The sequence below is a fragment of the Neovison vison genome, chromosome 4, assembly GCF_020171115.1.
Source record: "Neovison vison isolate M4711 chromosome 4, ASM_NN_V1, whole genome shotgun sequence".
NCBI lineage: Eukaryota > Metazoa > Chordata > Mammalia > Carnivora > Mustelidae > Neogale > Neogale vison.
Window position 1 is genome coordinate 165,635,530 of NC_058094.1, and position 16,283 is coordinate 165,651,812.

General features: G+C 44.3%; 1 protein-coding gene across 10 annotated transcripts in view; it reads right to left on the reverse strand.

The window, feature by feature from the left end:
* The window catches only part of ICA1 (islet cell autoantigen 1), a 144,449-nt gene that overhangs the window by 1,249 nt on the left and 126,917 nt on the right, over nt 1–16,283 (reverse strand). For 7 of the 10 annotated variants that reach the window (XM_044246102.1, XM_044246105.1, XM_044246101.1 and 4 more), the window contains 2 exons: nt 11,202–11,471; nt 1,367–1,456 (listed from right to left, as the gene is read on the reverse strand). The exons of 1 other annotated variant lie outside the window; for it this stretch is intronic. In XM_044246102.1, the coding sequence (XP_044102037.1) occupies nt 1,367–1,456; nt 11,202–11,471 (360 nt within the window). The remainder of the gene's footprint in view (nt 1–1,366; nt 1,457–11,201; nt 11,472–16,283) is intronic. 2 more of the 10 variants (XM_044246109.1, XM_044246107.1) reach the window with 1 other exon arrangement.

A 16,283-nucleotide genomic window follows, 5' to 3' on the forward strand; every position in this document is an offset into this window, starting at 1 on the left:
GTAAGATAATGTGCCAATCATGGTATACTTCTGATTCCTGTCTTTTTTTTTTTTTAATGTAATCTCATAGATTACTTTATCATAATATAATCAATATATCTATTATAGACATATAATTACTGCAAACAAGGATAGTTGGTAACATGCAAGTTATTATTGTTTAACATTAACTGAATTCCATGTGCAATTAGCCTGCACAACACTTGCCTTAATTTGATATGATAGGGACTTAAGAGATCTCAATATAGTTTGGTTAGGTTGTAGAGTGGCAACAACTTTTCTAAAAAAGGGAATAACTCATCTTAGTCATGTAGGAGGCCATACAGGAAACTATGGGGCAAAACTGATTTAAAGAGGGTGAGCCTATTTGTAGTCTTGATAGGGAATTTAGGATATCTTAAAGATGTCTCCAGCAAAGATATGCTATACCCACTTCCCCTTCCTCCTAATTTCCCAAAGTTCCAGGGCAGCCCTCAGAGATCGCTATGGCCTTGCTAGGAGAGTTAGGTGACTGTACTTCGGGGGCAGCCCTCACCTAGACCTCCACTGCTGGTGTTTGGGAAACCAGGTGCAACTGCAAGGTACCTATAAGAACATCATGGGAATGCTTCCAGATGATAAAGACACCTCCTATTACTTCCTGTGATCAACACAGGGAAAGTGGATGATGACCAAAGGAAGAGAGAGGCAGCTGTAAATACAGAGATCTTCAGTTGAGCACATATTCTCTTTGGGGGCATATCTCAAAAAAAAAAACAGCCCTATGAGCTTGAAAGGCCCTCCTTGGGCGCCTGGGTGGCTCAGTGGGTTAAAGCTTCTGCCTTCGGCTCAGGTCGTGATCCGGGGGTCCTGGGATCAAGTCCCTCATTGGGCTCTCTGCTCAGCAGGGAGCCTGCTTCCCCCTCTCTCTCTCTCTGCCTGCCTCTCAGCCTACTTGTGATCTCTGTCAAATAAAATAAAATAAAAAGAAAGGCCCTCCTTTGACAACTAAGGACAGCCTGCTCTTTCTGAGGAGCACTAATTAAATGCCTCTTTTGGTGGTGGCAATGGTGTTTTCAGTTAAAGATAGCACACCTCAGTGGCCTTTCCTACCTTGCTGCATCACCTCATCTTGGGCAGCACCCAGTCATGTGGAGATGGGTATTTGATGCCTCCTCATTTGGATTGATAAAGGGAATTTTGAATTAAGACACTGTGGCCAGAAGAAGTCAGAATGTAATTCCCAGGATTATGCAAAACTCTCCACCCTTGTAGCCCCTGATTTGCCCCCTCGGGAACTCAAACAGAAATTAGTATAGAAAGATGGAAAATAGTGTTAGGCCAGTTGAGGCAGCTGTCATCTCCAGGGGATAAAACACTGTATTACCTTTCGTTGCAGGGCTGTTGTCATTTGGACTGCTTGCCTGTGGTGCTGGCCATGGAGTAGGAGGAGGACTGACACTGCTCTCTGACCAGCCTAATGTTCAAAACCAGAGGTGGTTAGGTCTAGGGAAGAGCAGGCTCACTGCCCCACCAGTTGCTGGGTGCACACATGGCCTCACTCACAAAGGCCTCCAGAGAAAGGGAAAGGGGTGGTGTGACAAGGCCCTTCTGCCACGATCCTCATACCTGAGATAGGTTTTAGGGGACAGTAGGTATGTGTAATCATGCCTAATTCATAAGTATGGAAAACTAGGGAAAATACTGGATTTTTGAAAAAGAATTTTTTTTTGGTGAAATTGCTAAGGTTAAGACATTTTTTATTTTTTATGCCCATTTTTCTTCTCAAATAACATTATGTCATGGTCACACCAAAGATTATACATAACATTCCAAGGAAATTAAGTGCCTTGCCTTTCTGTCATAAATGGAGAAAGCTTTAAAAAGTGACCACCAGTAAATGTAGCAATATAACTAATAAACTGTGGGTCTTCTCTACTTCATTATGATCATTTATTTTCTATACAGCTAATTCAAATTGAGAAGCTTAGTTAATACACAGAAATAAGTGGTAGTCCAGTCCAAATATGTGAGGGGAAAGAAAGCCCCCTTTAACATGATGCTGTACCTTACAGTGGCATTTAGCCTGTGAAACCCAACATTCCCTAACATCCCTGTGCTCTGCCTGCCCCTCTTGTGGATGTGGCATTTTGCATTCGGCAGTCCTGCTTTGGGGGAGGCAAGCCTCATTTCCCAGAGCCTTCACTATGTGTGCTAGATGTTTGGGCCTGGCTTACATTTAGTTTAGAACTTTACCAAATACTTTGCATGTCTGCTTTAATTCTTGGTGTGGAAGTTCTATCTTCTCAGTGAAACAAGAAATTGTTTCTTCAATGTCCTCCAAAATACCTGATGCAGTATAGGAAAGCTGTTATGGACTAAGTCCATTCTTGATTCTCACTGTGAAACACAGACCATCAGATGATGCATCACTTTTGGGTCCAGCATTGTTAAAACTGTATCCTTTTACTGGGATGTTCTGGTTATAGCATCTTCTTCAGAAAAGGTTTTGTCTCTGCTAAGGCCCTCATGAGACAACATGTTTGGATCTCACAGTTCAGTTGGGGCAGTGAAAGCAATTTCTGGAGCAAGAAAGTCACGGGATATATGCCAAAAAAAAAAAAAAGACAGAATTTCATGCAATTTATTTCCCCTGCCATTATTCTAAGATGCCTCATAAGGGACTTACCTAGGGAATCTTACTATATTTATTAGTTTGCATTTTTGTGTCACCTCCTAGAGTTGTGAGCCTCCTGAAGGCAGGAACCACATATTTTTCATCTGTACATCCTTTACTGCACCATCTGGCACATGATGACTATTGGATTAGGATAGACTCTTGGAGAATATTCTTAAACCATGAGAAGTACATGAAGCATTATTGTAAGAGATGGCAAAACAATGCTTGGCACCGTAGATGCTACAATACTCAGTGGCTGAGTTATTTCATTTTGGGCAAGTGGCATGCAAACTTCTCTATGAAGACTAACCAGTGACAAAGGAAACAGGAGGCCTGAGCTCTATCTACTGAATCTAAAACAACGTGAACATAGCGAGGGGTTTTAAGAGTATTACTATTCATTGGAAAGGTACTTGAATATGTCATTAATATAATTCATAAACATTCAAAAGCACCAGATTCTGAAGGAGATTTCTGGGATAATGGAAATGTTCTAACAATGGACTACAGTGATTATTGCACAATATACATTTACCAGAAATCCTTGCATCACTCTTTTACAATGGCTGGTTTTTATGGTATGTAAATTATAGTTCAAAAAAGCAGTTTATTTGTAAAACTGACCAGTATTCGATGGAATCCAGGAGTAATATAACTTCTCTAGTTCCTAGATAACTGGCCCATGAGCATTACTTCTCAGCACAAATCACATAAAACAGTGGTAAATGTGGGAAGTTAGAGCCAGGGATCCACCGTATGCCAAATAAAGCTTAAAGAGGTAGAATGTAACTGAGTAAAATTTTACCCTTTTCCCTACAACCCTGTCCCCAACACCAAATGCAGTCAAGACCCACGGAACCTTTCTACCAAGCCCTGCAAGCCTGGCCTCAACCTCTTACAGCACTGGCTCCTACAGTGTGGTTCCCACACCAGCAGCATGGGCAACACCTGTGAGCTGGCTAGAAATGCAAGTTCCCAGGGCCAACTCTGACCCAGTGAATCAGAATTCCTAGGGGGTAAGCTCAGGAAACTGTTTCAACAACCCCCCAGTGACTGCTATGCATGTGCAAGTTTGAGAAGCACTGTCATAGGAGGCCTCCAAGGAGGCTGCAAAGGTCACCATGTCCATCAGGATCAGGTCATCTTGGCTGAAGCCAGAGCCAAAGACAGAGGACCTCTTAGGAAACAGAGGGTTGGTTTCAAAAACCCACCTCCTCATGTCCTGCAGTTTTAAGCTCTTCAGTCCCACCCATGAAGCTCTCTGAGTTCAAGGAGGCCCACCCTTCCAGAGAGAACCTCAACTGACTCAGAGCAAAGCCAAATGACAGGTACAGAAGTCAACCCCTCCCTGATCTCTGGATGCTATCTGATACGGTGAGAACTCAATGAGATAATTCTTCCCACTTCCAAAATATGCACAACATTCATTTTTTTTTAAATGGTTGCAGAGAACGTTCAAAAAGCAAGGCAGGTTCAAAGCATTGTGTTTTTTGTAGTAGAAAATGGAACACATTCCTAACATAAGCAGAAATAAATCCGCATGTCAAAATGGAGCTTCCCTCACTTTACGTAATGGGCATGTTCCCGAAAGGTTATAAATAAATAAACTGTCTGTAATCAAGCCATATTTTAAAAGTACCAGAAATATAAATCACATTTCAAGCCCATCACTTCAAGGATTATAACGGCATATTCCTTTATAAAAACAATAAATGGCTTCTAATTGGATTCATTTGTTAACTACAGATGATTTAATTTAACTGCTTGCCTAAACACTCATGAACCATACAAGCAACATCTAGAATCTACAGATTTGAGGGCTTCTCTACAGCAAAGGACATGAAGAAAGAGTCTGAAGACATGCCCTCGTTGGGGACTAAGATGATGGGGACAGCATCCCTCAGAATTTTCACAAAGACACGGGATTGATCATTATTCCTTTGCCCCATAGTAAGAGTCAGAAACCACAGTGAGTTTGCCAAGTCACACTGTTTCCTCAGAACAGCTATTAAGGGTAAGTCTAACAGCGTATGTGCATGAGGGGAGAACATGGTATGGCTGGGACACCAGCTAAGAGAAAAAGAAAGAAAAGAAAACACCAAGCTCAGCTGCCATGTCACACTCACTCAGATCACTTTGGGAATTATTTGGGGGAGGCGTGCAATGAGAGTAATTATGGATGGAATGCCAAGCCAGATTTCAAATGTCTTGGCTTCTGTCAGGAAAAAATGCTATTTAAAGAGAACTTAGTGTAGCTAATATTCCTGTAATTGCCATCAACTGTTCTCTAGTTGGTGTTAGTTGGCTGAGGCGTTTTTTGACATGAAGGTGTGGCTAGGAAGATGTCTCCCCATCTTAGAGTCCTTGTGTCAGGAGAGGGTGGAAAAGGGTGAGGGCTGCAGAGCCAGCACGGAGAGCTCTGTGAACAAAATGATGATCCTAGCTCACAGATGCTTTGATATGTCAACTAAATGATCCATTTTCAGGAAACACATATGAAATTTTATTGGAGCAATCCTGCCCCCTTTACTTACATAAGGGAAAATATAAATTGGCCAGAAATAACACTGGCCTGCTAGAGCAGCAAGTGAAGCCAAGAAAACACCACCCAGAGGAGCACTTTACCATGAAGGTAATTTCACTAGCTGGGAGAGCAAAAGCCTGGGCTGCGTTGATGATCACCCAGCCTCGGGGGAACTGAGGTGGGGTGGGCAGTGAAGGGGAAAGTGGGAACACCACAGTCATGGTAGCCAAGCACCACCCTGCCATCCACATTTCCCCCTTGTGGCCCCCAGTTTCCATATCTGCAAAGGGTGGATACAAGTTTCTGCCTCATTAGGTTGTTGTATGAATAAAATGGGATCTACTAGGTGAAACCAGGGAGCACAGAGGCTGGAGAGAAGGCCACCAATATATCCAAGCTGAATCTGAAGTTTAGTACAGCTCAGCAGACATGAGGAGCAATCCCCTGAGATTAGTTTAGGATTGCTTTCTTTTCATCTAGTGATTCAGTGTCTATTGTTCTTGCTCTCTCTTCTTGTCATCCATCCATCCATCCATCCAGTCTATTTTTTTTTTTTTTTACACATCTATTCCAGGCCCTCAGCCTGGAAATATGCTAGTGAGCAACACAAACATGGGCCTGGCCCATGACAACCAAAAGCAAGAGACAGAAAATTACACCAATCTTACAATGATGTGAGAGAAAAGCAATGAGTAAGTACTGGCTGTAAAGGGAATGGAGGCAGAAACACCTAACTTGGACTGCTGGCGTGGGTAGGGAGGAGAGGGAGTCAAGGAAGGCTCCCTGGATGAAATGACGTTGAAGCTGAGAACCTGAAGGATGAGAACTTAACCAGGGAAAGCAAGCTTCATGGGTGTGAGGTGGGAGACATGCTCTAAGGAGGAGAGAGAGCATGTGTCAGACACACTCAAGTTCGATATGGCTAGAGTCCAGCTTACTGACAGAATACATGGGTCTCTGGCAAAACAAGGTTATTAAGTCATGCTGAGTATAGGTGTGGGAAGTGTAGGCAGCAATGGGACCGGGGTCAGGTTCTAAAGGACCTTGTAAGCCAAGCTGAGGAGTTTAGAACTTATGAAAATGGTGGATATAAAATTGTAACAACCTGGCAAGTCGCAAGACCTCTCTAGGATTTCCTGACTTCCTCACCAATAAAACGAGGGTGGAGTAGATAGATGGTCATCAAGTCTCCTTCCATGGATTAATGGAGGCACTTAAATTCTGCACATACCCAAGACCTGCAGATGCTCCTCCACAAGCCGCTTCTCTAATGGAAAAAAACTTCTGTTGGCTCATGCCGAGAGGGCCTACCCCATGTTCAAACTCTAACTACCCCCTGCAGTCTTCTCCTTCTCATCATCTGAGTCCCAGGAATATCAGTTATCTGGAACCAGGTTAAGCCAGGAATGACAAGAGGTGAGCTTAGTTTAAGGAAAGGTGAATTTGAGATAATGCAAAGCTTGACATTAGATTAGCTTTAAATAGAAGCCCACCCAGATGGTAATAGCACCTAGGCATGGTGTAAAACAAAAGAATAGCCAGAAGGAACACAGGGCTGTGTGTTTGTGAGAATGTGGAACAAGACTCCTAACTTTGGTTTGCAGAATCCTAAATTAAAAGATGTCCTGGTGCATTTATTTTGAGCAGATGGTAGTCTTTTCAGTATCAGCGTCTATTTCTAAATTAAATTTGGGCTATTGGTGGAGAATGGAGAAGAATCTCAAATGAGGCTTATCAGCCTTACCTTATCTCCACCTTGGGCAACCCCTCTGGTCAGCTCTCTTTCTAGTCACATTAAGAGGCCTCCGGAAGGTACAATTTTCTCATCACTGTATGACACAGGAAACCCCAGCCCTTATCACGCTGGTAATTTCAGAAACTCTTAGAGATCCTACATAAAATCAATTCCTCTTTTAAATGTCCAGCCCCACTAGATCCTAAATGTAAGTTGCTTTGTTTTGTTCTCCTAGAACCTGAAGTTGGGGTTGGTGGGGGGTAAATATAATTGTTATGTTACTAAATCTCCCCTTCCATTCTATTCTCCCAGAGCACAGGGGAGTAGAGGGAGAAGAATGGACAAAGCAAGGAGGGAGGGCAGCTGAAGAAAAATGGGGAGATAAAGAAGAGAGGAGATAGAAGAGGTGAAGGAGGAGTGAGGAGGGGATAAGGGGAGGGAAATGCAGCCTGTGGAAGAGCAGAGGTTGCTGTAGCTGGAACCTGGGTGGGGGGTTCCCCTCAGTTCTCTCGACACTGTGACCTTGAAGATGCAGCCCCACCTGGACGTCACAGAGAACTAAGAAAATGGTAGATGAGACTGAGCAAGAATGCACTACAGGGAAGGTGTGGGCGGCTGCTAGCACAGGCAAAGATTCTATAGATCATCTTGATTTCAAATATTCTATTCTGGAACATCATCCAATTTTTGTGGTCCACAGGGACCCTGCCTCCCCACATCCACATTCCTCCTCCATGGCAACCACTTGTCTTGGTCTCTGTGTGTGTCCAGGACACCCAGGGCCAGGCTAATCTAAGCATAAGTCCTGCTCCTCTGGGAGCATCCAAGGAGAGGCCTGAAGGAACCCACTGAGGAAACACGTTTACCATTAGAGACTTGGTACAGAGAGGCAGCTGCATAGAATGGTGAAAAGCACAGACTTCAGAGTCACATGGCTCGGGTTCACAGTCTGCCTCCTACCAGATGTATGATCTCAGGCAAATTACCTAGCTCTTCTGTTCCTCAGTTTCCCGGGCCCTAAAAAGGAAATGATGATAGTTCCTGCCTGGGAAGGGTGTGGTGAGGATTAGGTAAGTTAACTCTCTGCCACTGCTTGTTCCACTAAACCAACATGCCAGCGAACCTTTCTACTCCATGCTGTTTGAATACTTATTTGTTTCCATTGTTTATTTAAGTTGGGTTTTGAGATGATCTGGATAATCAGGGGAAGCAGTTTCAATACGAGGTGTCAGAAGGTTAACATTTAGATGCTTTTGTAATTCATGTATATAGATGGACTTTATCTAGACCATGGAAGTAATAAAAAAAGTCTAGAGCCGGGGCGCCTGGGTGGCTCAGTGGGTTAAGCCGCTGCCTTCGGCTCAGGTCGTGATCTCAGGGTCCTGGGATCGAGTCCCGCATCCGGCTCTCTGCTCAGCAGGGAGCCTGCTTCCTCCTCTCTCTCTGTCTGCCTCTCTGCCTACTTGTAATCTCTCTCTGTCGAATAAATAAATAAAATCTTTAAAAAAAAAAAAAAGTCTAGAGCCAATACTCATCTTTTCTTCTTTTTTAGGTGGGAGGGGAAAGTCCTCGCAAAAGCACAGAACGTGGTTGTAACTGGGTAACATGATCGGTCATTGAAGCAGGGTGCCCATTCTTTATTTGTACCACACCTGTTCCAAAGGTTCCCTGTCATCAGGGCAGCATCAGGGCTGGAATTGTGGATCACCTGTTGGGAATCCATAGGTGTGGCAGAAGCTAAATGGGCTTCCTCTTTCAAACATTTAGGTTCCACTTTTTTATTTTTCCCTGTCATTTTGAGTTTTATAGACATTCAATTTGTGGCTGTTGGTATGCAAAGGAAACATGATAATCAGATGATATAAAAGAACTCCTTTAACACTGGTCTTCATAGAATACCAGCAGAAAAAAGGAAACTTTTAGCAGCCAGGATAATCCTTTTAAGTGGTAAATCAGATCATGTCCATCGGCAGTCCAAGACACTGCGATGGTTCCCAATTTTGCTTGGGCCCCCCAAAAGGCCCAGGTTCTTCCAAAGTCCAGGAGGCCCTGTATGGCCAAGCCTCTGCCTCCCTGCCTCACTCCAGGCACAGAGCTCTTCCTGCAGACCCTTGACCACACAAGGCATGATGAGGATTGTGTTCCCTCTGTCCCCATCTCCCCATGGCCAATTCTCTCACCTCCTGCAAGTCAGCTCAGATCTCATCTTCTCAGTAAGAATCCTATTTAGTTCTAGAGCCTGACCTGCCTTGCCATCCGCCCAACATTATCTCCTGGTACTATTTTTCCTTTTCTCCATAATACCGATCAATCTCTAGCCTAGTCTAGAGTGATTTTTATTTACAACGTGTATTGCTCATTACCTCCTCTTCATTAGAATGGGAGTTCCAGGAAGGCAGAAGCCTTTTCTGTTATATTCTCAGATGACGCTCCAGTGCCTGGGACCCAGAAGGACCTGATAAATCTCTGCTGAATCAAGGAGAAACAAATGGCCTCCCTTGGTCTACCAGTACCAGAATGCCTCTTTCTACAGCCAGCTTGTATTTCTCACCGTCAGAAAACCTCCCTCCTTAGCCCCAAGCATACTCCAGTGCTGTTTCCTTGGATCTGGGACAAGGTTTAATGGTGAAGTCCACTGCCGCGGCTCCTGTCGTAACTGTCAGGGACCTCTCATAACATGGGCCCTGAGCTGAGATCTCACCACCTCCTCAGGAAGAGGGCGTGGAGCTCTGACTTCTCTGCTGTCAGTGGGGGCCACCCACAAGTGAGTGACGCTCAGCCACCCCAGCTAAGGGGGAGCACTGCCACCACCATTCCTGTGGGTCTTCATAGCTGGGAGCATGAGTGGGGTTCATCCTGTTGCACAGCTGGAGAGTCTCCAGCAGCCCCAAGATCTGAGTAGTGGATCCTGGCTCTGGGCTTCCAACTCTCCCACGGCTTGTCAGCACCTCCACCACAGGTGGGTGGGGGTGGAACTCCAGTCACTGGCAGCATGGCTCCTCTGGAGCTCCGTGGGAGAGATGGCGAAACCCAGGGGTGAGACTCAGGGTGAAGTATTTTTGGACTCCATTTATCCCTCCTATCTCTAACTCTAAATAAATGATATGACTACAAAACGGGACTCATGGAAGACAATAAAAGGAATGGTGTATTTTATTTAAAAAAAAAAAAGAGGGGAAAATTGTTTTTTTCTTTTTTTTTTGGTCTTGCCCACCAACTCTTGCTGTGTCCATGATCTCATCTCCAAAGACCTGAGGTTTTTTTTTTAATAGCTCATAATTACTTAATCATTCCAGCTCTGCTGTTTGTTCTCAGTTTTAAGTGCCAGATAAACACTTATTAAGGAGATAGCCTAAATTCATGGAAAAACCAGAACAATTTGAGAATTTCCTAATAGTGATGCCTGTCTTACAATTAAGGTGACATGAAAGAAGGAAAAAAAGAGTGTTGAAATACTAGAAAATTGTTTCTTCCCAAGGTCTGTTTAGAAACTCAAAATTTCTATTTTAATCTGAGTTTGAGTTCTGCACTCTAAATCAATGTGTTCCCCGGGCCGGCAGTTCTCAGCCAGGATGCCTTTCACCCTGACCAGTGTTGCTGGCCACAGAGGATCGATGTGGCAACTGTTATTTCTGCGGTGACCGACAAGCATGGGGGCTGTTGGGCCACGTGTTTCAGACACAACAGGAACAGCTCAGCTGAGAGCATCCTCAGGGCAGGGGTGGGCCAGGAAGGACAGACAGCAGGAAGTAAGATAAAATTCAATGTGAGAAGAGTTAAGAAGCCCAATGGGATGTTACTTGGCACCCAGAATGATGGCATGACTATAGCAATGTGGAGAACTGTCCAGATAGGAATGGCCAAGCCAATAAGGTCATGACTGTGAAGCCAATCTGATTCTCTGAAGTATGCAGGGCAGAAGTCGACATTCAGAGCAAGACAGTAAGAATGAGGGCCACCTCTCTAACCTTTTATTTAAAAAAAATGTGAACATGAGGAGAAAATGATGAGAAGGAAGAGATCTTAAACCCTATAACACATTTTAAAGGTGGAATATGATTCTGAGATTTCAACTAAAACGTCACTAGATATAAAAGAAAAATACAAAGATGAAAAAACAGCAACAAAAAGACACTAGATATGAAATAAAAATCAGAAAACATTTAAAAAAAGACAAAGAAGGAAGAAAGAGGCCTTTGAATTAAAAATAAAGAATGAACAAACCAAAACAACAACAGCAACAACAACAAAAACCCACCTATTTCAATCCCCATGGTACATACCTTGTAGTGAGGCCTGTAAGTCTTTCATGTTTTGGTCTAAAAGCTGTGAAGGAAGGAATCCTGAGCCCATCTGGGGCCGGGGGTCTGGCTCTCCTGGGGCCACAGTGGGCACTGGCTCCTTCAGCCGGTCGTCTCCAAACACAGCAGCCCACTCCTTGCTGAACTCACCCTCGTCCAGGGAGGAAGCATTGAAGATCTCATTCAATAGCAGCAGGTCATCTTTGTCAGCACCGTCAGGTTCTGGGGTCCCTGCCATTGGGCCCAGGCAAGCTGATCAAAGTAACAGAGCACAAAAGACCTCACCACCCAGAGCCAAAGCCCTTGGGAGTAAATTCATTGAGGGCTGGGATGGGACAGACTGGGTGATGGCTAGATTTAAGAACAAGTTTATCAAGCTCTAAATTATTCTCATTATAGCTTCTCTTAAGAAATTTCGGAATTCAATTTCTAGTCCCGTGGTCCCTCATTTCCATTCCTCCAAAGCAAGTTCTGTTTCTGAGCACCATTAGAACTGTACTGAAACAGTTTCCACCAAAACTCGAGGGTTTTGTTTTTTTCTTAATGTAAAAGTAAATTTATCATCAAAACATTTCTCAAACAGGAAGAAAAGCCAGGATTGAAGGCATGTGAGAGATTTTAGTTCCTTGTTTGCATAGCTTCTCACACAATAAGCCCTAAATCCACAGCCAACACACCATGTGGGCGCCTGCCCTATCATCCAGGATGGGGTGAGGACCTTTGCCACATGCTGGGCGGGAGTGGAGGATGTCAGGACAGCCATCGATAACCAAAGAAAGACATTGGCATCCTTCTCCTATGCTGCAACTGACTGTAACCCAACCACAAGTCCTTGCCAAAGCAAAGGAAAGGTAGGTCTAGTGTGCTCGAGGGCAGCAATGAAAGAATGACAGGAGAACAGGGCAAACATTGGATCTGCCAGAGACGCAGCTCTGGGATGAGTTCAAGACCAGCGGGGAAGGCCTGAGACCATTCTAGCTGTGTGACTACAGCAAGACCCTTAGCTCTTCCGGGCCACTGTTTATTCACCTGTAAATTATAATATGAAGAACACCCACCTTAAAGCATTGTCAGAAGACCAAAAGAAATACACCTTAAAATCTCATTGCTTATCCACGAGGGAGACTTTAAAGAAGAGATCCATTCTTACAATATGAACACTGACAAAATACTGAACAGGGCATGCAAGTAGAATGGGGGCATCGCTAACCAGAAAAACTACAATACTTTTCGCTGGGTTTTCCATCTGTTTTGAACACTAGGGACGGACGGTCTTATTAACTGCGGTTTTGCTGTAGTATCTAATTGCCATAGGGAAACTGCAAACATTGCCAGAAGTCACAAAGAGAAGGAATAATCATGATTTATATTTTTCTGTGCTACATTGCAATTTTGATACTGTCATATTAAGTGAAAAATAAACAAGTTTTCCTCAAATATATGAGGTAATTAGTGACAGCTTTTTTTTTTTTTTTTTTTTAAGGAATACAGCTTATCTGTCAGCTTTACTGAATCTATTTTCAACCACACTTAATACAATGGTGTTCTGATAGAGAGGATTTTTGATGTGTTAGGCAGACTAGCTATATATCCAGGAAGGGAGGAGTCCAGACACTCTCCTATCACTATGGTTTAAAAATAGCAGCAAAATAATCACCTCAATTGGACAACTGTCTAATTTAAGTATTCTTATTGTTTGTGTTATCACAGAAATTTACACTGAAACATAGCCTGTAAGGTGGGGTTGTGAGTAGATGAGGGAAATGGCATTTTCGTAAACAGGCTGTGAGCAGCTCTGCAGTAGGAGGGTGGGCAGCCAGGACCCACCCTGGCTTGTGAATGGTGGAAAGGCAGGTGGGCAGAAGGACAGCCCGTGTGTGTGAATGCAGGCAGGAAGCTTGGCTATGTCCCTCAACATGCAACTGGCTATGCAACCCCCTCCTTCCCTCTCTGAACCTCTCCCAGTGTCACTCCCTTTACACATATTAACTTCACAAATCTCCATACTTTCTGCTTTCCGTTGGGACTGGAATACCCAAACCTTTTCTCGTGGTTTACTTTCTGGCCTGACTGAAACCAGATGATTGCTGAATCAAACCTGTTTTATTGGCACCAATTCCAATCAAAGAGTAGACTCTAGAGGAAGGGATGACTTTAGATGAGCACTTCCTGAAGTCACTTCACAGCCCTGTGGTCAGTCAAACCCTGGGAGAGGTTTCCCTGCTTTCATCAAGAGGTCAGTCCAGGGAAGATCAAGACTAACATCAGCAACTATAAGTAATAAACTTTGAGCTTTCCAAAAACAACCAGAAACTGCAAAAGCTCTTTGTTTTTACTGTTTAGGTCGTGTGAGAGGGTACTGAGTGGACTTCTGTGGGTTTCATTAACTTAGCATCCCTTTCTTCCTCCTCTTCAGTTTTCCCTTTTGGGAAACACCTCCACAGGATCCTGGTGAGACACCATGTATGGTGCCCAACACCCCTCACCAAGGCTGGCCAGCATCCCCCATTTCTCAGGCCATGGTGACTGGCTCAGTGATGGGCACACGCCAGAGGCTTCCCAGAGTTTGGTATATGGAAGGTGGAATGAGGAGGGTCTCTCATTCAGATTCCAAGATCTAAAGATGCAGTTTTGAGGCTCCTGGGGAGCCAAACATAGGGCAAACCAGCACCAAGAGTTGGAAAGAGAATCTTGACAGCACTGTGTAAGCCCCAGACCCAGCCTTGCTTGAAGCCAGTTCCTCACTCTATGTCTGGAGTTTCAGGGACCGATTCCCAATATGAGCTTTTCTTTTTAATTTGAAAGCTCAACTTTCAAATTAGAGAATTAGAGAAGGGTTTCTATTACTTCCAACCAAAAGATTCCTGACTAATATCGTATCCTGTCAAACTCAACTCTACTGATAGAAATGAGAAAAGGACCCTTGGTGAGGATGATACTGTCCAGAGCTAGTTCCTAATATTTAGTTGGAGGTTGACCACTGAATTTGGCCTATCCGTGTCCTGGTTATTTAACTGTTCAAGTGGGCTACACAGTGGACATTCTTTCTAAGAGAACTTATCACTTCCCTAAAAGCACTGAAACTGGCACTGACTTGAACCAGAAAATAGGGAAGCCCAATTATTGCCCTGATAATTAAGATGCTTGAAATTACTATACGTAACTTGTAAGAAAAATTTAATTACAAGTAGAAAAGGACAGGTTTAGGTCTGTAACCAGACATGTCAAGACTTGAAAAATAATACTAGTCAGTTGGCTCTTAAGAATCAAGCTATCATTTTCTTTGGGAATAATTCAACTCACTGTGAGAAAACGGGACACACAGAGAGAGAATAAGCTCTTTGAGTGAAGCCCCGGGAAGGGCAGCACAGGTGGAGTCAGGGCTTCTCCCCAGGGAGCTGAGCAAGTATTGCCCCTGGGTTACGGTGCCCCATCTTTCAAGGGTGAACCAGGGTTCCTGGAGCTCTCAGGTGCCAAACCCACAGATACGACTCCAAGTCCCCTTCATGCTCTCGCAGGCTCCTGAGTCTCCATGTTCACGCTCCTATCAGGTAACACAACTCCTGACGTTATTACAGAAACAGAGGCCAACACAAACTCCAGTTCTCACCTCCCAGTCTTCAGCTCTATGACCCTGACCCTTCATGCATTCCTTCCTTCTTTTTAACATAGTCCATTCTACACTCTCCCCTCCTGCTGGGAGCCTGCTTTGCTCCCACGGGGATTCAGCTCCAGCGCCTGTAGTCTCTCTCTCTCCAAGGCTTCCTCTCCCGACCTCAGAAGATGTGTGCACATCCCATCTTGATTCCTGTCTCCTCTGGCACCCTATCCCACCCCCAACATTGCCCCTCTGGTTGCTTCTCCTTCTATAGCCACACACTGTTTTGTCAACCATTCTTGTTTTAGCAGCCTGTCGTCAAGCTCCTGCCCCCACTCCATACTTACGTGGCTCTCCTGAGGGTTACCAGTGAGATCTTCATGGCCGATTCCAATCCCCTTTTCTCTGCCCTCAGCCCCTGTGGCACTTTGCCCTGTTGCCCACTCTGGAAATGTTGTTATCTCCTGGGGTCTTCATGAAATGGCTCTTTTGGATGTCCTTCCATCTCCTTGACAATACTGTCCCTGCTGCCTCTTCCTACTCTAGTTACCCTGAAGTTTCCTCCTAAACCGTATCTCCCTTTCCTATATTATCTACAGAATATTTTACCTATTCTCATGTTTCCAGTCTCACCTGGGAAGATTCTCCAATCTCCGTCTCCAATTCCATGTTTTTTTGAACTCTGATGACAAACTCCTGACTTGAAGGTCCTTTGGGGTTTGCCCACTGGCAAGCCTACTGGCACTCCATAAAAAGCACCCTCTCACTGTGTACCTTTGCTCAGTTTAGCTGTGAGATGATTACTTCTTACTCAAAAACCTTCAAAGGCTCCCTCTCTAACACTCCTTCCAGTGGTATACGGGACCTCTGCAGTCCAGCTCTAATGCAGCCCTGCTAGTAACTCCTTCAGGGAAGCCTACGATTCGGCAAAAACCCACCATCTGCCATTTCTCAATCACACTTTCCTGCCTTCCTGTCTGGGAACCTGCTGTTTTCTCCCAGTGAGATGCCTAGAGAGAAGAATCATACTTAACTGAAAGGGATCTTGGAAATTACCACCTGTAAGTCACTTTGCCAATGAGGAAAAAGACACCCAAGCTAGATGGCCTGCCCAAGGTCATATAATTTATTAGTTACATATTACTTGGCTGGGGACCCCTGACTCATAGGTCAAGATGTTTTTTCAGTGCAGCTAAAGATGCGCAGAGCCTGTGAAAGATGTCATGAATAAGTGAATATTCAAACTTTTGTAAAGTCTTGAGGATTTCTAAGGTCAGATGGCTCCAGTGCCAGCCACGCAAAGCTCTTGGCTACAGGAAGCATGGCAGAACGGCAGAGATGGCAGACCCGCTCGGCATATTTGCCTCCCACTGCACAAGGGTTCAAAAATAAAAATCCTATGCCCCTGGGAAAATATTCCCCAGGAAAACGGATTCTGAGCCAATGCACTCTAACTGATTCTGACC